This window comes from Polypterus senegalus, chromosome 1 (genome assembly GCF_016835505.1).
Source record: "Polypterus senegalus isolate Bchr_013 chromosome 1, ASM1683550v1, whole genome shotgun sequence".
Lineage (NCBI taxonomy): Eukaryota > Metazoa > Chordata > Cladistia > Polypteriformes > Polypteridae > Polypterus > Polypterus senegalus.
This window is the reverse complement of record NC_053154.1, coordinates 63,811,733-63,837,501: the sequence shown is the minus strand read 5'-3', so window position 1 is coordinate 63,837,501 and position 25,769 is coordinate 63,811,733. Positions and strand designations below refer to the sequence as shown.

Genomic DNA, 25,769 nt, shown 5'->3' with positions numbered 1-25,769 from the left:
TAGGTGCAATATCGTAGAAATTCAAATTCCTGTACATAGATTTCAAATGCTTTGCATTTTTATCCTAGTTAATTTCTAGAATTAATGTAAAAATAGCATACTGAGATATAAATGCGATTTCTGCCCTTTATTTTGAGGCAGAACTAAATGAACACATCAACGTTCTACAGGAAGCGAGCTGGTGGACTTCAAATCAGGGTTCCACCAGTTGAAAGTGATGACAGCTGACTCAGAGATAGTGAGGATAGTGATGAAGACTACATACCTACACCTTTATCACAAGGTGATGTTTCTGAAGATGAAAGCAGCAGTAATGAGTACTGACAATGAATAAGCTTTTCAAAATCAGGCCAATTACTGGTTAACTTCTCCCAAAATTTCATGGTCTCCCACATGATCAAATGTTGTCTATTGATGATCAAATGGTGCCTTTCAAAGGTAGATCTAGCCTAAAGCAATATATCCCCAAGAAGCCATACAAATGGGGATACAAAATCTTTCTGCTTTGTGATACTAAAGGCCTGGTGCATTCATTTGACATATTTGCAGGGAAAATAGATCCTGTACCTGGAGAACCTAACATTGCTGCAAGTAGAAACATTGTGCTAAAGCTTGCACAAGTTATTCGTGGTGCTCTCAATCACTTACTGTATTTTGACAACTGGTTTTTCCCTTGGATTTGTTTGTTGCCCTTGCAAACAAGGAAATACTAGCCCTTGGGACTGTGCAGTAAAGTCGCCTGCAAGGGTGCAATTTCAGCGTAGACACCGATATGAAGAAGAAGGGAAGAGGGACATTTGAAGAGAAAAAGGTTGTTGTAGTCAATGTAGAAATAAGAGCAGCAAAATGGTGTGATAATAGAGGTGTTATCGTTGCCAGCACTTTTGCCAGTGCCCAGCCTATTTCTAATATAGAAAGATGGGACAGAAATTCGAAAAAGAAAGTGTCTATAGAATGCCCAAACATCATCAGCCTGTACAACAAGTTCATGGGCGGCTTTGATGAGATGTTAAACGAGCCAACAGATGATCAGCTAAACTGGAATGTCAAAGTCCAGCCAATTTCACTGCAACCAGTTTCTTAATGAGAAGCCCATTCTTGCTGTTAATTAAACCCGTTACTGAATATCATGACCTGTTGCTGCGGTCATTCTGCCACAGCAGACTGTTGATTTTTTGTTTTTTCTAAGACCACCATCAAGATGTTTTGGTGACCTGAGCAGACCAACACAAATGAGACCCTCACCTTTCTTTATTTTCAGGTGAGCTGGTCATGTGGCTGCTTGTTTTGTGTCTCATTATTGTTTGGCTGCTCATTATGGAAAAAGAAACAAATAATGGGTCTGAATCACGTCAATTAAAACGAAGGCCAAATGAGTGAATCAGCAACAAAAATGGCTCACTAATTAAGAAGATATTTAGAATGAAAACCTGCAGCCACTGTGGCCCACCAGGACCGGAGTTTGACACCCCTGATATGAGATCTCCCTGGAACCAGTATGAGGCTTGGGTTCAACACATACTGTATATACAGTACATATGTATATACTGTACCCCCTGAGTTGTGAAAGGGAGCTGAACACACGCTAAGGAGATGCAGTCGGATCAGCTGCTGTCTTGCTGTTTTTACTGCCGGGCTGCGTGTTCTGCTTGTCGCGCTGCGTGTCGATAATTTAAAAGCCTGTGCAGCAACTGTCCTTTTGTCTCACTACCTTGACTCGCGGGACGTTAAAGTGTCTCTTGCGGGATGTTAAAGTGTCTCAGAACAAATCATGTATAGTCTCCTTCCAAGCCATCAAAGATTTTTTTTTATAATAGAGAAATACACACATAGATACTAGCTGCGTATGATCTTCAGGACAAGAAACAACCCAAAGATGCCCTACCAGTTTACTATATTCCTGATCTTGGAGAGGTATCAGCAAACTCTTAAGAATTACCCAATGCAAAGGACCACTTTGTGCTTGCTGCCCCACTGGCTTTCGTAAGAAGACACTGGCGATGCCCATATCTTAGCTGTATCACTGGCATCTGAGTCCTATTAATCTTTTTCTTGAGAAAATACCTCCAGACAGACAGTGTTTTTTGTGAAAACTTCAAGCCGCTCGGCTGCTGAGGTATTTACATGTTGTTGAGCAGTAGCAATTGCTTCGTTTTGATATTGTGTCTCTTTATCTTTGTCATTAGCATGATGTCATTGTTGCATGCCAGTGTTTGCTTCACACTGGTCTTTTGTAGCAAGTGGCAAAAAAATGTAAAAGTGCATGCATGCACTTAATATTAATTTTTAAAAAGTGACATAAATATATTCTGCAATGTTAGGCTAAAAAAAAAATGGAAACTAGTGTGTCATGTTGCATGATGTTAAAAACAAAAATCACAGTTTTTGAAAAAATATTACAACAGAATGTAGAGAGCTGTTCACAGGCAAGACTGAGTTGCCTGGCAGTGTGCGAGCACTTCACAGTCTGGACAGGACGAGAGGAGAGTCAGGGAGCAGGATGGGTGGAGTGACATATTTGAGTGGCAGTGGTTTGAATTCTTTAAATAAGCAGGGTTAGAGAAAGAGGGAAGAGACTGTCTTAGGAAACAAATACATCAGAACCACATGCAGGTATTAGTGTTGCTGCTTTTAGTTGTTCAATTGGAATGACTCTACAGCAGGAGTGCACAGGAAGAAGCATTTGGCATTCAACTTCACACTTCAGTGAGAAACAAAACTGCAATGGTTTTTGATAGATAGAGTTTCAGTTACAGTATATATAAGAAGTGGCTGTTTTTTGATTACAGATTGCATATCCACAAATAATGCATTTCATTGGTCTAAGATATGCATATACTAAATTATTACCTTGTCCATATGTAATTTATTGTGAATTCTATTGTACCATAGTAAGATTTCAGTGTTAAGGCATTGAGACTTCCTATTACCACAGGATATTTTGCACACTGACTACAAGTTTATTAACAAAGATGTGCTGAAGTAGAAATAACATTTTGCAGTATATGAACAAAATAAGTCACTAAAACACTGGAGTCCTAAAATGTTTCCTTATTAAGTTAATGCCACAGCAGTTTTCCTCTGAATTGTAAAAAATTGTCCAGGCACAGCGCAGTCTCCGAAAAAATGTTTATTTGAAATGTTTCTGACTTTAGAAGAGCTGCAAGTGAATTTAAAACAAATGTTTTTTTTCAGAGTTGGAGCCCAGACTCTGCTATTGCTACTTGACCAATGATGTGGAGCTTCCCAAAATGCTATGCTAGCAAGATGCATTTTTTATAGCTAAGACAAAAATCTTCAAAATCAAAATATTCTAAGTTAATATCAGTATCTTGGATCCTCTGAAGCTATCTTAAGTTTCACAGTATAATCATTTATTAATGTCCTTATACAAATCATTTTCTGTTCTGCTGCTAAATTACTGTTGTACTTGGCAGTGCAGGGATGTGTTTTGGCTGTCACATAAGCTGATTATAAAATCTTAGGGCTAAACTAAGAATGAAATAAATTTAAAACATAAGTAATGTATAATGAACCTGTATCGATGTTATTAGACAGACTACTAAATTACGCTGTCAGGAATGCATAATTTAAAAATCAAATGACTTTAAAACATTTCATTTTGTATTAAAACATTTGTTTTGAATTTTAAATTACTGTAACTTTTGATTTGATTTTTTTTCTTGCTGCATGGAGTGTGATAAAAATACACATTGAAAATCAGCATGATCATTAGTCACAGTGAGGGCAATGCAGTGCTTACCTATTAAACTCTTATTTCTCTTGAAAACTTACAGCTGTACAATAATTATAATATACTGTGAAAGACAGCCGGGTCCCATGCCTGGCAGGGACATCCCTGCTGCTTATGTTCCGGGGGAGCCGCCATGGGCAGTCCAATACCTCCCCCGGGACGCTTGGTGGCAGCCTCCCTGGCCGACGGTGATTTCCCAATCGCCCGCAGGGCTCCATGGGAGATGGAGTCCTCCACAGCTTGGTTGGGGCCCAGGGTGGCCGCTAGGGGGGTTGTCTGCTTCCCACAGCCCGGCTGGACGAGTCTTCAGCCCCACCCGGAAGTGCAATTAGGACCAGGTGGTTAATCACCTGGAACGCTTCTGGGTGGGCTATAAAAAGGCCTAGCCACCACCATTCGAGGAGCCAGAGTTGGGAGGAAGGAGACGAAGCTTGAGGAGGAGTGGTGGTAAAGGAAGGAAGAGAACTGTTTTGTACTGGTGTTTTGGGGACTGTGTTTGGGCTGTGTGGCACGGGGAAGACGTGTCCCACAGCCGAAGAAAAATAAAGTATTTGTGTTTTTTTATACGTACCTCTGTGTCTATCTGTGCCGGGTCAGGCGCCTATATAGCACCTTTGTTACAATATATATATATTATCTAATAATCATATTTTCAATTAACCATAAAAACATTTGCTTCTTGTAAAACTGAAACCATGTTGGACAAATCCAAGACATAGCTGTTACTGGGATTTAAGAAGTCTACTCCAACATTGGCCTACTACTGTACTTGTATTTTGTTAGCTTCTTCTCACAAGCTGCAGATAACAAAATCCAACGCATGATAGAGACTTAGCTCTGCCTTTGGATAATGGAACCAAGTCTAAGGTAGGGGATCGGGTAGGAGCAACACAAAGCCAGAAAAAGAGAAAGTGACACAAGGCTGAAGTTGCTGCAAAAGTTTACTTGGTTACTCAATACTGAGCAAATGTATGAAGTGAACATGAGCATTCACCTAAAGAATCATGTTTTTATGTTTTTCTTTGAAAAAGGCATTTGAATCCTTGTAAGAAATTGAAACAAACACATCAGTGTGAATGTAACAAATTCCAAGAACCTTGCACTCCAAGAAGCTTGGAGAGGTCTTTGAGCTTAACAACTGGGATATTTTTTGTGAAATAAGCTGCAAGCCTATGAAAACCGAAGGTTACCTTAAAGTACAATATATATAAAAGGTTTAGATGAACAGGAAGGCCACTTTGTAAAATCAACAGATACAGATGGACTGGTTTTGACAAGCTTTGTGATTTAGTGGATCCTATGCTAGGAGAAGGTGTTTAGTAGGGATGGTGCTGTGGATAAGAGTTGCCTTCAGGATGAATGGTTGAGGTAGGATTGCCTATTGAAATTTTTTTACAAAAACGTTTGCATAATATCCTCAGGATGAAATAGGAACTTTGGGTGGGATACGTGGAGTCAGTTTTCATTTTTAACACTTATTATAGAATGATTATTGTGGGATCTGAATATACAGTAACTTTACTATGGGCAATTTGATAGGGACATTTTCAGATGATCAAAAAACTTCCCATCTTGAATGCCTCATTATACAAGTCTGTTTAACTGTTACAGAGATGAGGGACTCTAAGATACTGTTAAGTAAGTTAAGTAAGGCAACAGATTCTTGGTGTGGAGCCAAGAAGTACTTTACTGAAAGTAATGCAGAGTAATGTAGAAATAACTATAGTCCTGCAGGGTTAAGAGGCAGATTACCTCAAGAACAGATGAAATGGTAAAATATATATTGACTGTAAACATTACATATTGGTCAGTGAAGTAATAAATTACCTTAAGCCTTCTACAGAAATAGGAAACAGCACTCAGTTGGCAATATTACTCATATATATGTCAAATTGTAAAATGAAGTTTGTGTGTGGATGGGTGGGTATGGGGGAACCACTTTTCCATAAAATTAAGAAAGAAGTTGAAATTTCTAGGTCTAATCATGGTGCTCATAGTGACTTCTATAGTGTGGTCATTACCAACTTCTGCAATAAAAGGAGGAAGCACTGGGAGTGAGAAACCTTTCTGCCAGTCTGCGGAGGACTTGTGGGAGCGTCGTATATATGTCTGAGGGCTATAAGGTCTTAAAAATGTCTTTTTACATTTTCAATTCTAAAACTTATCTGTAAACAGTTTTCATGTTTTCTGACCTTGTAAGTTGCTTTGGATAATGACATCAGCTAACTATGTGTTAATAATAATAATTCTCCAGATCAGTAGAAACTATTTTATATAGAATATCCATCCATTATCCAACCTGCTATATCCTAACTACAGGGTCATGGGGGTCTGCTGGAGCCAATCTCAGCCAACACATGGCGCAAGGCAGGAAACAAACCTCACGCAGAGCACACACACACACACGCCACACATCAAGCACACACTAGGGACAATTTAGGATCGCCAATGCACCTAACCTGCATGTCTTTGGACATGCAGACACGAGGAGAACATGCAAACTCCACGCAGGGAGGACACAGGAAGCGAACCCGGGCCTCCTAACTGCGCCACTGTGCTGCCCATTATATAGAGTATTATGCTGTAATTATTTCTTTACTCTTCATTAACTGAGTTGCAAGCTTCTTCACCAGAGTAATATTAATAAATTTCTCAGCAACACCCAAGTCAATACATGCTGCTTCAGAATAACTATATCATTGCCAAGACAGGAAAACAGGCTCAGTTTATTCACCATTTGAATAGTGACACAAAGCAGCTGTTCAAAAAGGCCATGTACAAGTGTCCAATGTCTAAGACACTCTCCCAGCTGCTCCTCAAGACAAGCGTCCACTTGAATGTTTTTTATCATAAATGGAGAAGCAAGCTGACAGATGATTCTCATTATCATTTTCATCATTAAGAATTAAAGCTTGAGCAACTATCACAAGAAAATAAACAAAAATCATGCCCAAATTTGCATTGAGGTCAAGGTACAAAATGTATATTCTATTAATTCAGTGCTTCTTTAAATTTCCTTATATAACATGACAAGTCTTTTACTTTTTCTTCTTTAATTAGATCTCCTTCATATGACAGGATAGCAGCTAGAATGCATTATAATTCGCCATTTTAATATAGCTGTGAAGTAGAGTATTCTAATATATGCTTACTCAACATTCTCCTTCTAGTAACGACTTCTGTAGGGTTGCTTATGTCATCTAGAAAGTGATATACAGTCAGATGAAGTGGTCATGACACAAGCAGCTCTTTACATGACTGATGCTTTTGTGTAACAACATAAATTTAATCACTTATTGCTGTTTAGTTTGGGATATTTAAGACTTACTTTATGTAGATTCTGCTAATGTGAAACGCTGTCCCTTAAGGAGTTCATCAGTTCTCTTCTTTGCTAAATAAACTATATTAAATGCATGACCGAAGAAAGAAACAGGACAGGACATGCTGAGATTGACTAAGATTTTCAGTGGGAATTACATTTACTGCTAGATGGCAAATATTTTCCTCTGGCACTCGAGTAGAACGGCACTTGTGTCTCAGGCAAGTTGGATATAAAGCTGCAGATTCACGTGATTAGCTAAATTGTCAGCCTAATCCTGCTCCATATCACACAGCTTACTCTTGTGACTGCTTTGTCCACACCTAAATGATTAGTTGTTCAAGCTTTCAATGTTGACAGATGTTATGCTTCATTTCTCATTTTTCTGAGCATTACATACTGTTCAGAGTAAACAGAAAGAAAATCATTTATGCAAATAATTTCAGCTGCTGTTATAATGCCTGAATAAAAAATATCTTATGTTTTCATTATGCTAGTATCCTTGATACTAATACTGCAAAAAATGTTAATATATTTAAAACATGAATTGGTTTTCAATTTTACTATTCAAAATTATTTTAAAATTAATACTTTTGAACTATGACTTTATGAGAATTGTTGGCAGCTTAATGGATTTCAAATGTGAGCTTATGCTGCACTTTATTAGACACTAAAATTCAGACTTGTTTCTGTGAATGGGAGAGCAGTTATTACAGAATGTTCAGCGCCTTGGAATTTTCCACATTTGATTGTTATACAACTTTGAATGATACAGGATTTATTTTGGATTTATTGCCACAGAGTAACAAAAAAAGACTTAACTGTGTTAAAGTGGTTTATGTTATAGCTATCTAACCCAGTTTAAACATAGGCCAAATTTTCATACAGAAAAAAAGTAAATTATTATTAGTGTAAATACAAGATCTGAAGCAAGGGGTGGGCTTACTGTTTTCATGTGGCTTATTTTTAAATGAAGAAATAATAGCAAAGTATAATTTATTTTATGTTGTTTGTGACCTGATATTCTAATTTTAGAACATGAGGAGGACTAGATGATTGTTAGTTATGTTCTGACATTTAAAACCATAGAATCAACACAGGATATACTTTCTTTTTCAGATCAGTATAACTTACCATGTTGTTTCATATAACTTTTCGAAATAGGCCTTCAGAATGTATTTTAAGTGGCATTCACCTAAACAGAAACAACCCCACTTCTCTGGTCTGAACACTTTAGCACATGAACAGATTCTCTATAAATAGATACAAGCCACCGGGAATTGCCCATCTATCCACCTTTCCATCTATTTTTAAATCCATATGGCCTGTTTCAAGATTGTGGCTGTCGACCCAGATAGCATCAGTCTGACAGGAACTGACGAAAACAGAGTGCCAGTCTATCAGAGTGCACACGTATACTCCTACAGTAACTCGTATGGGGCAAATGAAGAGCTGTGAATAAAGCCTAATGTGCACATATTTGTGTGAGTAAAACCTGAGAAGTCCTCCAGCTAAAATGCAATGGAATCCAAACTTCATGCTAACAAGAAAGGAGGTCTAGCTGGAGGTGTATAGTTTGTTGTGGTCTCCTTACATGCTCCCAGTCAGAAAACTGGAGGGCACTGGATTTGCTTGAAAAAACACTAACAACACTTTGGTTTGTACTTTGACTTGTTTGGAATGGTTCATGCATCACCAATCATTAAAGAATGGAAATACCCTTGATACCATTACAAAAGACTCAGGGCCTCATGTATAAACTGTGCGTACACATTAAAATGTTGCATATGCCTGTTTCCGTGCACACTATGAGATGTATAAAAACAAAACTTAATTTAATAATTACATTAAATTAAATTAAATTTAAATTTAATAATTTAAATTGGCTTAAATTATGGTCAAAATTTTCCTAAATTTTTGTGTCTAGAGGACAAAGGGTGGGAACCCTAACAACATTCAATATCTTGCATGAAAAAAAACATCAAGACAAGTTGAACAGTATATTGTATGTGTTGGGGTTCTCATACCAGTGAGTCAAGCAGTGGTAGACAAAGAAACTGAATTGATTACAAACCATTAATAAATAATTCATATCAACAAAATAATAACAATGATAACTGATGAAAGTGACCTGAACCTGCAGCTCACCAAGATATCAAGCAGAATATAATCCCAGATCTAGGATGATACAAAAGGAGCATTGGCAGCTAACTGGCCAGATTGGTCAATCAACAGATTGATAGTGCAAACACTAAGCCGAATTTCAATATTATCTCTATTTCAATATTTTAAAAAAGACATGTGCATCACTTCTTGACTCTATATGGTGATGGATTTCAAGGAATTAATTTAATATCCTTAAATAAAGGCTTATAGGAACCATTATGGTACTGTTTCTCAGTGACAAACAGTACCACTTCTTATAATATCCATGATGGCATATCACTTTTGGTGTGGGACTATACTGATGTAAAAATGTTGTTCCACCTTAACCACAAGGTTAAGTTGAGGTTCAAACAGGGCAATGCATGGTGGTCAAAATGACAGATTATAACAATTACTTGACATTTATTGTGTGTGCATAGTTGACAAAAGCAATAAGCTCTTTCACTTCATCCTGATTATGAGAAAATGCAGCGTAAACATCATCATAAGTCACAATGGAGATGTTGCCAAGATAAAAGTGGCTGAAATTTATGGAAGTGGGCAGATACAGCATTAGTGGGCTGGGACTGAAACCTAGGTAGCCCCATTTGCTGGAGTTACTGAGAAGGAATAACATAAAATGTACTTTAGGGGCTGATTCACACCACTGACTATTTGCAATATTGTGTTGTTTTTCAAAAGGTTTGAATTTCTGAATGTCTTCTGTCATCTTGTATTACGTTTTTATGGGTGCAGCCATATTGTCTTCATTGCTATGTTGGGTGTCACCATTTGAGTCACGTACAATAATTTTGGGAAAATGGACAAAACAAAGATTTTTGACTGTGATTCAATTGTTAGGCACCTCTTTGTCGATTAGGAAATGATTGTTTCATTTTGCCAATTGTAGAAGAGAATAATATCTAGCATATAGGTTAATTTATTTTTTATTATTGTCTAACAATGTTTAACTTTAAAATGTAGGGAAGCTGTACGAGTCAGTTGTTGCCTATGGACATGTATAACCTAAAAGATAAGACCATTTGATAGGGGAGAATTAACCAGAGTTTCATTTAAGAGCACCTGGGCCATTTTAGGATTTTCCTGATTGTCTGAAATTGCATTTGCTTATTCCATTGAAATGGGAACAAATGATGACAAGAACAAAACTGTATTTGACAGTTCCACGTGTTGTGCCTTAGCTGTTTCATTGATGAGCCAGGGGCATCAAAGCAAATCAGAAGAGGCTTGCAAAGGCATGCTGTCTGCCATTTTTCCATCCATGGAGAAGGAGGCCAGACCATCGCTGACTCTATTTAAAGGCCATGCTGGAGTAGAGATCAAGCAAGACCAGAACATAATACAAGCAGCTGTCATGTTTCAGCCATCATTTCTCTGCTGGCTGGGGTTCACAGTTGTGTTGTGTTTCTTCTTTGTATTGTTTAATTTTATGTCATTTATTTGTATTAATGTTTCTTTTATTTATTATGTACATTTTTCTTTGTGTTTATTTGTAAATGGATTAGGCCGAGGTCATGTCCATGTGTTTTGTGGGTGGTTCCCCAAGGGATGGAGCCACCTGTTAATCACCGCCAGAAACAGCCTTCCAACTTATTTATGGGAGGACCTTCCATAGCTCTTGGTGGTTCATTTCAAATATGTTAGTGAGGGGAGAGTTTCTTGTGAATTTACAGTGACTTTGTTATTGCCTTATGATTTTCTGGATTTTTGAACTTCTGCTCTGTTGTTGACCATGGCTCTGGATTCTGTACTGGGTCTGTGTTTATGAATTTTTGAACCTGTGCTCTGTTTTGATTATGCCTTTGGATTCTGATTTGAGACTTGTTTTCTGTTATTGCCTTGCATTTTCAGACAACTCATCTGAGCTCTTCGGAGCTTTCTGTCTTGCAGATCCTTTTGATTAAAATAAATCTTTTAAACATTTTTCAGGGCCATTTCTTGTAGGGGTTTGATGGTATACCTTCCCTACAGGGCAATTCTTTGAAAGTGCTTTGGAGCTTTCAGGACTCCCAAGTCACGCCAGCAGCAAGCTAGTACTTAGGACATGAACAGAAGATGATCAGTTACTTTGGTTATACTTTAATGGTATTTTTGTCACACTCATTTTACTTTATTATTCTGGGCTTATTAACTATAATACATAATTACATATGTAACTCTTTCTCCCTTTCGTTTACTATATCTAATTGTCTGGGGCTACAGAGTGGAAAAGTGAAGGGGTGGTGGAGAGTGCTGAATTATAGCACCTTAAATGTGGTAAGATTTGAGACATTTTGTTAAGGTCTACATAATAAAAAGTATACAGGGGAGAATAGGTTCTCCCTAGAATGTTAACATGACTAAACAGCAATGTTATTTTGATGATAACTTTTGTTCTGTGTTTTGGTTCAGACACTAGGCTTTATTTGAATTCTTGGCAGAAAACATCTACCTGTTTCTTTGACTCTTCTTTTGGTCAAAAATAAGTCCTCTTTACTCCCTAATCACCTAATTCTTTGGCTTCCTGATAGATAGATAGATAGATAGTATGGTCTATGGCCGGCTTGTCATCCTGGCCAATACCCCCAGGCCGCCAGATGGAGCTCTCCCTGCAGCATGGAGGTGCCCCGGATACCAGCAGGGAATCATGGACGATAAAGTTTTCCTTTACAGCCCTGCTGGATATCACAGGGGCCAACAGAGGACGCTGCAGTGAGGCCCAGTTAGTCGTTTGTGCCCTATAACCTGGAAGTGTGTCTTAGTCACAGCGACGGGGGAGATGACGTACTTCCGGGATGAAGAAGAGGACTTTTCATCTGACCCGGAAGTGATAAGGAGTCACATGGACTGAAGGATGAGAAACACTTCCGGGTCAGGGACTATAAAAGACTGTGAGAAACACCAGAGCGTTGAGGTGAGCTGGGTGGAAGGGTGGCAACGTGTCTGGGAGTGGTGGATTGTGTATTATTGATTATTGTTTATTGGTTAATGAGTTTTGTGGAGAGGAGGGTGCTTTGTGCACGTATTTGCTTTAATAAAGTCAACTATTGGACTTTTATCTGGTTTCTGACGTATTGTCCGACGGTTTGAGAGGATGATAACGCCCTCTATCTGTCACAATAGATAGATAGATAGATAGATAGATAGATATTTGTCCCCAGGGGTAAATTTGGCTTTTGACCAAAGCTCATTAAATTAATAAATTGGTAGGTAGATAAACACACACTATAGTCTGAACACAAACCAGAATGACTAAAAAGGAACTAATTTAAAAAAGAGAACTTCTGACTTGGCAGTTACGATCACAGTAAGGCATTACATAGGTGTTTTGCTGTTGATATAAAGGAGCCTCCTCGTGGAGTTTCTTGACACACTTCTGCTGAATAATTTGTTGGCTGAAAGTGCTCGGTGTTAGTGTCAGTGAGAGGATTTACAGCAGGGTTCATAATGGCACTCAGTTTTACTTCAATTCTCTTCTTTGCTACGACCTCCCAAGAAGTCCAAGGCTCAATTCCACGACTAAACCTGCCTTTATAATTAGCTTGTGGATTCGGTGGACCTCTCTTGAAGTGATGTTACCAGCCCAGCACACCACAGCACAGAAAATCACACTGGCCATTACTGAGCTGTAGAAGATTTGAAGGAGCTCACTACCCACATTTAAGAAGTAAGGACCTCCTCTGCCTTTTCTTACATAGTTACAAGGCCAGACCAACCTGTCATTGATGTGGACCCCCATGTACTTGTAGGAGTGTACAACCTGTATATAGAAGCTCTTTAGTGCTGATATTAAATTGTACATAATTTTTTCTGCACTAAGAAACAAAGTTATGTGCAGATCCATCTGAGAATTTCTGTAAGAGACATGCCCTGGTTCAAGATGTACAGAAAACATACAGAAAAGGGGACAGGGCTGTTCTTTGTGGGTCCAAGTGATCTACCACAAGATGAATAATTTAGTTTAGGACCAGCCTCTCAAAGATCTTAATAATGTGAGATGTAAGTGCCACAGGGTTGTAATAAGAGTGATCTTTACTATTATGCTGGAGTAGAATCTGTAGGTAGGCTTCCCAAAATTTAAATGTGGAGGAGATTTTGTCTTCAATAAAGTTAGTGCTAAATTGTCTTGCTTTAAGAAGTACTAAAGATATCATAATCATTTGCCCAAGACCAACATAGACTTGAGAAATCTATCTGGTCAGATATACGGGACCTCAGAGTCTCAAAATGTATACATTAAATTTGGTGTCACGGTAACTGCAGAAAAAATGTCTAAATTGTGATTAGAAAAGGTGGTGAGGAAGCTCAGTCAACATGAGTTGCCTGTAAATTGTGCTGAAATAAGAGACATCACTGCTGTGCTATGCGTTAGACAGTAATTTAATTTGAAGCCACTTAACATTTACATTTAGTGAGGTATATTAACACCTTATAAGTGACCAAAGTGTCTGCTTGTTATGCCCTGACGTGAGCACTCAGTCAGCTGTCAGCTCAGAAATGAATTATTCTACCTTTTCAGAAATAGCAGTAAGAATTAATGTTTTGTTTTACTGCTGAATTATATTATTCTATCAAATCTAAAAAAAAAATCCTAAACAGAGTACTTAATCCTTTATTATAATAGTAAAAGGCAGTGAAAATGAACCATCTGCCTTGGGATTAGGAAATTTCTATATACAAATCTCAAACCAGTACGACATTTTGCTCTAAATGCTGCCAATATGTAACATCGTTTATGAAACTGAAAAAGGGTAAACATAGTTGCCAAGTTATTAAGATCTCTATTTATAAAGCCAAAAGATCTAGTTTATAAATTATGGTGTACTGTATTTTCAGTACAACATCTGGGAAAAATAATTTTAAAGGTGTATTAAAGATTCTAAAAGTATTGTTAATTATCTAGCTTAATTAAATTTTATAATGTGTCTAAATAATGACTCCTATACATAGAGATAAATGGCAATTCATTATTGTGTTAAACCAATTATTTTAATAAATCAGCTAACTGTGAAAGTGCTGGCAGAAGAGTCAGTGTTTACATTGTTTAATCATTCTCTCCATATCAATATGGGGTATTCTATATACAGTACAAGTGTATCTGACTGCTTAGCATTTATCTTCCATAATCACCAATCTCCTTAATCTTCAAAAAACTACTTGAAGTGGATCTCTTTGAATATAAGTCTGGATAGCATGATAATATACACAAAGTACAATATTTCATGTTAAAACACTTAACAGCTTTTATTTGGGAATGTAAAGTACTACAAATTGACAAAGGTTTGAATCTACTATGGGGTGTTTTCCTTCTTTTTATAGCATTTTTCAAGAACACTGCCAGCATGGATGCATTCATTTGTTCAGTGTAATATAACTAAGGTTTCCGTTGTAAGGATTTTTGGACTGCTAGGTGTGTTTGCATTCTGTACCCATTGATTTTTTTCTGTTCCTTTTTTTTTGGTTTTTGTGCATTCTTTATGTCTTGAGATTCATAGCCCCACATGTTGATAATTCATGAGCAGGGATTTTGAGTAAGATTTGTCATTGCTAAGCACCCATACTTGCTTGACAGCCATGTTATAAAGTGTAGGAAGCTGCTGTGTTGCTTAACATTAAAAAAAAAAATATATATATATATATATATATATATATATATATATATATATATATATATATATATATATATATATATATATATATATATATATATATATATATAAAATCTTCTATCTGTCCTAGAGCTGGCAAGCACAACTTACCTAATGTCTCTTGTCTTTTGTGCTGTCTGTCTCAGACATGATGACTGCAGCCAGTTCTTATTTTCATTTTATGAAGTCTGTCAGTTTTGCTGACTCTTGATTGATTCATTTCTCTAGTGTCTTCACACAATGGTTGTCCAGATCATTTGAAGCAGAAGAGTTGTGTACCAGAGGTGCCTTTGCTTTTTTTGTAGGTCTACTCACGGTGCAAATGGTGACAAGCTTTGTTTGCACCTGTCCAGCTGAGGTTTTTTTCATTGTCTGCATGTTTCATGTTTGTTTGATAGACAGGTGAACATACCCAGCTGCTCACTCTGTTTCCTTCACCAAGTGGTGATTCAAAGTAAAATAAAGGTAATGTTTGTCTGTTTAACTGGCCAGTCTCCTTCTCCATGCATAGAGCAATGGAAACAAAGAGTGCAGATGGACAGTTTCCACCAATCAGTACCTGCCTTGTCCCATTTACACTGCTGGCCCACCAACCTGGGTATGAGATTTCTTTTGTCCATTATGTCTGCTTCTTCATGGACAGCAACATTTGATCGATGCAGCCATCTGAATACCTGCATCTGATCTTGGCGTGATAACTATTTATGATTCTGTATTTTTCTCTGATTTAGAAGCCCTTGAGGTTTGTGACTTCTGGATTTGACTCTTTCTAGGTGCTGACATCCAGATTTGAGCTTTGAATACTGCTTTTCATTTCTGACAATAATTATGTCACACACTTATGGACTTGTCTTCTGCTATTCAATAACAATAATATCTATCAGTGATCCTGTGGACATCTATAATCTGAGCATTTTCCTAATGCTATATTTTTAATTTATAAATCATAATCTTCTTAATTTCATTGTTATTGTTTATCACTTTCCTGCAATGAGGAACAGGCCATACTGACATGTTATCTGATATGACCTTGTGTGTGACTTCATTGTGGCAGAACATATTCGAAACGGTAGATTACTTGGTGTCTTATGGAAGCGTTTGGATAAATAATAAAACTCTGCTTAATGACATTCTGATTAATGTAGTAAGAGAAATAAATTCTTGTCATAGGGTTTTTTTTCTTTTGTCTATGATTTTGTTTCACGTTCTGTTTTTTGCTTGTTGGCTTTTTGAACTTCTGGCTTAAGACATGTGTGTGCCTAATGGCTATTCTTTTGGTTTTGCCCTACAGACATTTTCATCTCCAAGTCCTTGCAACAAATCTTCCTTTTCAACAGGATATTTTTTCATTCAATGTCAAAATAACATGTATAGAAAAAAAATGTGTTTCTTTTTTTCAATTGAATAAGAACAAAAATAGGCCTTAACACTACACACCCAAATGACATTTTATTATTACAATAAATTTATTTATTTTTGTTTTTTTAGTATGTCTTTTTTATTATGCAAGACATTACTCACCTGGATGCTGCTCATCTTCAGGCTCCTCCCTTGTCTGTTTACTCCTTCGCTTCTCACGGGCTTCTTTACGCCGTTTCTTTTCATCGCTGGACCCTTTGTTGCATTTTCTTATTTTGCACTTTTTGCGTTGCACTGTTTCTGGGCAAAGGGCTCCCCCAAACTGAGGCTCCAGCTTGATCATCCTTGTTCTGATCATGTGACCTTTACCACATGATTTATTGCATTCGGACCATTCAGACCATTCTGATACCATGCAGTCAGTGGCTGGAAGGCAAATTGAAACAATTTAAAACATGGGGATTATTTTACCAGTCTTACTAAGTATGTTCCCCACACCTCCAAATGTGCTGAAAAATGTTTCAGCTATGAAGATAAGATCATTCCCTAAAAAAAGAAAAAAAAAAAAATCAAGCAATCTCATTATCTGCGTCTTCAGAGACACTCTTAGCACAGAGCAATTAATTTTGTTTATCCATCAATCGTGTGGTTTAATGGGAATTTTACAGTTACAGAAAGTAAACAAAATATTAACAGTTTACTATTTGTGTGACAAGGGAATTTCAGTAAACAATGTCTTCTAGGTTCTGGGAAATGTTAAAATAATTTTAAGCAAGCCTATACAAAATACACAGTGCAGAAAGTTACATTGAGTATGAGTACAGTACATGAATGTGGAGTTCATCCTAATATTCTTACAAGCAGTGGTTGTATTATTCACCTTCACAGACTGAAGGTCATGTCTCAGCTTAACTGATAATCCAGGGGTGTATTAACGTTCAAATGGCAGGGATGGAAATAGATATGAGATATAAGATAATTAGGAAGCTCGCTGCTTTTCATATAACAATTCATGCTGCAGCGGTTTCTAGCTACAGTATCTGGCTTAAAATAAAAGTAAATTATTGTACTTTAACAATGTACTTTTGACACTTAGCAAGGTGTGCGAGTGTATAATAAAATGTCCTGACAGGAGCATCCGCTTCCAAGATTCAACTGAAACATCTTTCAAAAAATTTTTAAAGTGATTTCACTTGAAATCTGACAATCTCTGATGTAAGGTTCCCTTGAAAGAGAAAAAAAAATGTCAAAAGAAATACAGTATTCAGAAGTACATGAGAAAAATGACAAGTGCTTTCCACTTCACTATGAAAAGCCAAATCTGTAATTTTAGGCAGCAAAATAATAAAAAAGAGTTGCAGAAAATCTTGTGGCCAATGTGTGCTGCATCTTAGCTCATCTTGTAGCATATTGTGACTATATTGTGACTCTACAATGGAGATAGATAGATAGATAGATAGATAGATAGATAGATAGATAGATAGATAGATAGATAGATAGATACTTTATTAATCCCAAGGGGAAATTCACATAACCCAGCAGCAGTATACTGACACAAAAAAACAATATTAAGGATATGAACAAATGTGATGCCTTTTCTGAATTTTCTTTTTTGTTTCAGAACGTTCATGTTTGTTGTCATCTCAGCCAGTCATTATCCAAACCACTATATCCTAACACAGGGTCACAGGGGTCTGATGGAGCCAATCCCAGGTTTTTTGGATACTAAAAAACAATGTACTTTAATTGAAAAGTATGCTTTAATATCCAATCCATGGAGGACTTCTGAGACAGCAGGCTATAACTCCAGCCAAACTATTTAATCAAACTGATTGTTTGGTTGCATCATTATCCTATTTCTATTTGTTGTTTAATGCAGGAATATTTACATTATAAACTATACTATTGCAACAAATGTAATGAAATCCCCTTGCACCGCTTGTGCTCTCAGGCAGTGATATGACTGCCTTGTGCCTGACCACTAGCAGCATAACCCAACGATTAAAGCATTATAAACCAAAAAACTGACTGGAGTTATTTAGTTAAGTTAAGCTAATGAGCATTAAGTAGTCCTACCAACAATAAAACAAGGTGAGTAAGAGAGACACAGACAAGTCGTTACAAAAATAACAGTTCTTTACTAAAAACCAGTGATATAAAAATATCAATTTTATCCAAAGTTGAAGTTTTTCTGTGAGTTCTATGGAATACAAGCCTACTAAAGAGTATGGATCAAATCTGTTAATATACTAGCTGAAATACCCAGCAATGCCCGGGATGAAAATAAAGTGTTATTTTTTTAATTGTTTGAGAAAAACATAATTAAAAAAAAAACAACTTTAAAAATAAAAATAACATACATACAAGACCGCAAAACAAGCACATTAGTGAGTCTTCATTGTTTGTTAATTTATCATCCAGTTGATGCTTCGAACTGGCCAACTCTATTTAATTTGAAAAGCAACAGGAGTGCAGGGATGCTCAAACATAAAGAATGCTGGCAGTGGCCTGCTATATACTAACTGTGTAAGCCTGTGCTGTTAAAAGCACGGGATCGCAGAAAGTATTGAAATCGTCAGAACTACTCTGCGCATCTCTCTCCTATGAGGATTCGTGTTGCCGACAGGCTTGCATTGTTTTTGCGTTAGCAGCTAAGCGACTGTCTTTCTTAGGAGGTTTCCTTTTGCCGGTGTGCTGGCCTCACTTGCGTATTCTCGGAGCTGGAGCCCTCACCCCGACTATACCTCTCACTTCCAGGCCGGACAGACACACACACTTGCACGCTGTGGTGTATGGCCGGCCGTTTAACCCAGCCAATACCCCCAAGCCGTCAGGTGAAGCCTTCCCTGCAGTATGGAGGTGCCCCGAAGACCAGCAGGGCATCCTGGACATTGGAGTTTTTATACACAGCCCTGCTGGATACCATGGGGGCCATTAGGAGACACTGCAGGGAGGAATGATGGTTACAGTATTTGCCTTACACCCCGGAAGTACGTCCGAATCACATGGACAAGGGGAATGACGTGCTTCTGGGGTGAAGAAAAGGACTCTTTATCTGACCCGGAAGTGATAGGAGATTAAATGGATTGGGGATTGGAACACTTCCGGGTCAGGAAATATAAAAGGATTGTGGGAGCTCTCAGACGGCGAGCTGAGCTGGGTGGAAGGGTGGCAATACGTCTGGGAGTGGAAGAATTGTTTATTGAGTATTTGTATTGTGTTTAATGAGTATTGTGGAGGAGAGAGTTCTTTGTGCACTGTGCAGAATAAAATAGTCTACTTTTGGACTTTTATCTGGTGTCTGGCATCTTGGACAAGGGTTCAAGGGAGCAATAGTGCCCCCTATCTGTTACAACACGTAGAACTCTATTTAATTTCAAAAGCAACAGGTAGTGGAGCATACAATAACATAAAGAATGCTGGCAGTCACCTCCAGTTAGCCCTCTGGTGGTCGTTCCGAGTGTCAACTGAATTGTAACATGCATACAAGACCGTAAGATCACCCCCTACCCTACCTAGAAGGGGGTGGGTTAGGGCTGATTTCACCCTACAGTATTTTTAGTCAACCTTTGAGAAACGTGTGTACCAAGTTTCATGAAAATCGCTCCAGCTGTTCGGACGTGATGCTGGAACATACATACACACATTGACTTTTATATATATAGATATGAAAAAAAGAAAAAGAAAAACATTCCAAAAAATGAACTTCATGACTGTAGTCCTGTTCCTCCCTTATCCAGATTTTCAGAGCCTAAAACAAAAACACATTGGAAGTCCCTGTCATTTTTCCCCTCATCCTCTTCCAGGCTGCTCCAGGGACTACCAAATACAGTTGTGATTGAAAGTTTGTGAACCCTTGAGACTTTTCTATATTTCTGCATAAATATGACCTAAAACATCATCAGATTTTCACTCAAGTCCTAAAAGTAGATAAAGAGAAACCAGTTAAACAAATGAGACAAAAATATTATACTTGGTCATTTATTTATTGAGGAAAATGTTCGAATATTACATATTTGTGATTGGCAAAAGTATGTGAACTTCTAGGATTAGCAGTTAGTTTGAAGGTGAAATTAGAGTCAGGTGTTTTCAATCAAAGGGATGACAATCAGGTGTGAGTGGGCACCCAGTGTTATTTAAAGAACAGGGATCTATCAAAGTCCACTCTTCACAACACTTGGGGAAGTTTATCATGGCACAAACAAAGGAGATTTCTGAGGACCTCAGAAAAAGAGTTGTTGATGTTCATCAGGCTGGAAAAGGTTACAAACCATCTCTAAAGTGTTTGGACTCCGCCAATCCACAGTCAGACAGATTGTGTACAAATGGAAGAAATTCAAGAACATTTTTACCCTCCCCAGGAGTGGTCAACCAACAAAGATCACTCCAAGAGCAAGGCGGGTAATAGTCAGCGAGGTCACAAAGGACCCCAGGGTAACTTCTAAGCAACTGAAGGCCTCTCTCACATTGGCTAATGTTTATGTTCATGAGTCCACCATCAGGAGAACACTGAACAACAATGGTGTGCATGGCAGGGTTGCAAGGAGAAAAAAAACATTGCTGCTCGTCTGTAGTTTGCTAAAGATCACATGGACAAACCAGAAGGTTATTGGAAGAATGTTTTGTGGACGGATGAGACAAAAATAGAACTTTTTGGTTTAAATGAAAAGCGTTACGTTTGGAGAAAGGAAAACACTGCATTACAGCATAAGAAACTTATCCCATCTGTGGACCATGGTGGTGGTAGTATCATAGTTTGGGCCTGTTTTGCTGCATCTGGACCACGGAGGCTTGCCTTCATTGATGGAACAATGAATTCTGAATTGTATCAGAGAATTCTAAAGGAAAATGTCAGGACATCTGTCCATGAACTGAATCTCAAGAGAAGGTGGGTCATGCAGCAAGAAAACGACCCTAAGCACACAAGTCGTTCTACCAAAGAATGGTTAAAGAAGAATAAAGTTAATGTTTTGGAATGGCCAAGTCAAAATCCTGACCTTAATCCAATCGAAATGTTGTGGAAGGACCTGAAGCGAGCAGTTAATGTGAGGAAACCCACCAACATCCCAGAGTTGAAGCTGTTCTGTATGGAGGAATGGGCTAAAATTTCTCCAAGCCGGTGTGCAGGAATGATCAAAAGTTACCGGAAATGTTTAGTTGCAGTTATTGCTGCAAAGGGGGGTCACACCAGATACTGAAAGCAAAGGTTCACATACTTTTGCCACTCACAAATATGTAATATTCAATCATTTTCCTTAATAAATAAATGACCAAGTATAATATTTTTGTCTCATTTGTTTAACTGATTTCTCTTTATCTACCTTTATGGACTTGAGTGAAAATCTGATGATGTTTTAGGTCATATTTATGCAGAAATATTGAAAAGTCTAAAGAGTTCACAAACTTTCAAACACAACTGTACTTATTTCAAAAGGAAAACAACAACAACAATTTATTTCTTGCATAGCCCAAAAGCATACAAGGAATGCCTTAATGGTCTTTAACAGGCACTATTTTTGATCCTTGACTACCTAAGAAATCAAGGAACCCCAAAAAAATGGAAGAAGTCTTGGGGAAAGCAGTTAAGAGAGAAAACCAAGTAGGCTGGATATGCCATGGGTGTCAAAAATGAAACAGAACACAAGTAATCCTCATCACAGAGTTACATTGCCAATCTATAATTGCCACCACAGAAATACAATACAATAGTATTGCTTTTGTGCTGTACAACACTTCTCACCAAGTATAGGCACAGAGCGCTGCAACAGCTGTCAAGGCAAGATACAAGAATCGATTATACTACATATTGTGCACACGCCAAAGCGACTGAAGTAACAACTAATGAAGTGGTATTTTTCAATACCATTTTAACAAAGTTTACTGTCCACCATCAATCACAGAGCAGCCCAGTAAAGTGACAGTAATACACCTGCAATCTTAAAACGCAGACTTCATCATTTCGCCGTGTATGACGAAACAGTGGGCACGTGACTGCTTGTACATGTTTACTGACAGACAGGCTGGCATTTTTCATGGACTATGTGTTAAATCAAAAGTTAAACGGCATGCAAAAATGCACAAACACAAGTAGGTTGGTTACAATCACACCTTAGTGTGCCAGCGCGAAGATCAGAAGGGACAACTGAATTTCACAGGGCAAAGATACCTTCATAACAGGAGACCTATATGATGGGCAGAGAAATTACAAATATTTTTCATGCCTACCTTTGATGACCGGTTGCGTCTTATTCAGCCCTTCGTTCATTATTCCAGCATAAGCGTAACCACCCTGTTGTTGAAATTCACAGTCGTCCCCTCAGCAGCGGCATATACTTAGAAATATTTTCCTGCGCATGTCCCCACCTCTCACGTCATTTTTGTTGCAACTGTCTCTCACTCAGTGCAGGAAATAAACAAGCCTTAATGCAGATCAGGAATATGCAAGGGGAGCCTGTACCGGCACATATGTAAATGGCACATACACTCAATAATACAAAATGGCCTTGCATCTCTACAATATAATAGTTTAAAGTTTCAATGATTTTATTTGCCACTGGTGAACTAATTAGAAATGATAATCGCTAAACCTATTTTTGGTCGCATTTATGAACATTTTAGTCACGGTCTGGAGGCTTGGCGGGACCACAGGCTGGGCCAATCGTAGGTTGCTTCTGGGCCGCATGTGGCCCAAGGGCCACCATTTTAATAGGTCTGCTCTAGGGGATAAATAAGAGAAATGCATGCCCTCCTATCCTAACACAGGCTGCTCAGGATTTTCATGATGCACTACCCACTACCAACAGACTTAACTGTGAAGAAAGATGATGTCCGCTGTCCATATTCCCCTTCTTATACACCCCTGGGAATCCTTCCAACAACCCCAAAGGATGGCTTACTCCAGTTACAAAGTGTGTCCTACGTACTCAGTTCTACATGCCGTAACCCCTGGAGGAAGTCTACAAATTTGTGACCCATATTCATATTCACGTGAATGGCCATAATGCAACTAACAATAGCTCCCCGATAGGAAATCATTTTCTTATCATCTTGCTTAAATCCTTTTCTCTCTTTTCTAACTTTTACTCTTTTATCTGCAGCTCGATATCTCCAGATATCCCAACTGGGGTCAAGTGGAGTAGCGCTCCTGTGCTTGTATCTCTGGCTTTCCACCGTGGCCATGGGCAATAAAGCAGCTAACTCACCATTGCTAGCTCTACCAGAGTCCTCATGGCAGCACCTTTCAACCACTCACTGTAAGTGCCCAAATGTAACTATTTATACCTGCCTATAAATCTATAAGTAGTTACAAAAACATTGCACACACCTTTGCCATTATATACAGTAACTTACCACACAACTCTTACTGCTAACCTGCCTAATCAATGTCACATGAACAAGATCAGAATGTATGGTATGAAGGGAGGCAGGACAAATAAGAAAACATTCATTCTCTCTAAATAATTGCACAATTCTCACGAGAAGTATAAAAACATGATTAATTAGTCTGGCATTATTCAGTACAGCAATTGTTATGGAGCACATCATCATTTGTTTTTTTATAATGTTGCTAAGACTTTAGCTCAAAGTAAGAAGGTGAGGTGCAATATGAGGTAATCCAATATATGATAAGGCTCAAGAAAGTAAAAAGAAACAGAATGAATATTAAGGTAAAAAACAGACTGTTTTTACAAAACATCAAGAACATGTAACAACACAGTAAAATTGTAAAAATAAGCATAAGTGTCTGTTAAGAATAAAATACTGTATTGCTTTCAGTTTAAGGCACCCTCAGATTTAAGGCACACACCTCCCCCTTTCAAAAACAGATTTTGAGGAAAAAAAAACACTTTCAAAGAAATAAAACAGTATTCTGAAACCATTCCTTTGTCTTTGTCCCTTTCGCAAGTCCGCAGATGACAAACCACACCTCCTTACAGATGCTTGCCGGAGTTTCTGCTTATTTAGCAGAAGGGTGTTACAATGAAATACCTCAAATTTGAAAAGCACCCTAATTTTAAGCTTGTAAACATGAAAAAGTGTGTCTTACATGGAAAACAATAAGATATATTGAACATTGTCACTGATGAAGCCTTATGCAGAAAGTTCCAGAAAGTATTTTTCACTGAAAGTTGCATAACACAGATTTACTGGTGTGGGATATAAGTGTTGGATTATAAGGTCATGTAGTAGTGATATATATCCATACAATACTGTAGCCTTTTGTAAAACATCATTTTTTTGTGTAAATGTGACTAGGAATTTTTCCAGTCACAAGACACCAACTGAGAATTGAACTCTTAGCCTCATATTATAGTTCTCAACTGCTTATTCAAATGAGCTAAACAGACTTCCCTGTAGCCCAAGACTCTCTTGACTTAGAGAACCATAATGAAACTACATTTTTGATTTTGACTTGGTATACTTTATTAATCCCCGAGGGGAAATTGTCTTTTTGCATGACCTTTTACGTTGCTGCTCACACTGCTTCCTATTTGAGTTATTGAAATGACCTGGGAATGGGAATCTGATTTGAGAAAGATGTAGATATAATATTGCTCTGTGATGTGTGTGCTTAATGAAATCATGAAGATGTGTGCTTATTAAAAAAAAAGAAAATAGCCAAGGTGCCCAGAAAATAATTGCTATCTGTGTTCATGTATTTTGTGTGTATTTTTTTAATAAGCCATGTATTTTAATTTGTTTTATTTTATTTTTTTCTTTTAATATGGGTTTCTTTCATCAATGTCATTTTATTTTATGGCTTTGTTTTCAGTTGCCGTTTGGAGTGGTCTACAACATAACAGAGCAAACTAAAGATAATCTGATTGCTTTGTTGGGACGTACGTATGTCTACATAATGAAATCTGACTGATTCTTTTTCAGGAAGTGAAATATGAAAATGTATTTTGCACTTTAGTAGCAGAATTAATAGGCCACAAACATTTCTCTTTTCTAAATTTAATAATGATGACTCTAAAAGTTACTTTCAAAAATTCATGCAAAGAATTAGGAGTATTAAGTAATATACTGAAAATGAAAAATGATTGATTGGCTTAAAAAAACCTGAAACTAGAATGAAACCCATCACCAACTGCAGTCCTTCCAGACTTGTTTCTGACACATTTGCAAAGATATATGTGCTTCCAAATGTCTACTAAAATTGAAACTCTGAAATTTCATAAAAGAGTTTAAAATCACATCAAGTAAAGGAGTAAGTCTGAGATGTTGTGCTGCTGTGTGAAGTCCATATGCAGTAGGATTTCTCAAGATACTCAGATCTACTTCTATATCCCATTGGGTAGTCATTACATTATTTGCAAACTTTGAATTTGTGAAGAATAAGAGAGTTCTGATGTATGCTTGAATGTGGAGAATGCTATCCTTCCAGAGTCAGTTAATTTTTAGATTTCTCCAGTACCTTCAATACCATCCAGCCATCACCATTAAGAGGTATAGTGTCCTGCATAATAGACTCTCTGTCCAGCAGACCACAGTTTGTGAGGCTCAGGGACTATGAGAAGAGTATAGAACTCAGGTTTGGAAC

The 25,769-nt window shown here is 37.6% G+C and overlaps 1 protein-coding gene across 1 annotated transcript in view; it reads right to left on the bottom strand.

Annotated features, from left to right (window-relative positions):
* Window positions 1-25,769, bottom strand: part of LOC120526619 (spondin-1) — a 558,899-nt gene that overhangs the window by 9,749 nt on the left and 523,381 nt on the right. The window contains exon 15 of the mRNA XM_039749784.1: window positions 16,388-16,651. Coding sequence (XP_039605718.1) covers window positions 16,388-16,651 — 264 coding nt within the window. The remainder of the gene's footprint in view (window positions 1-16,387; window positions 16,652-25,769) is intronic.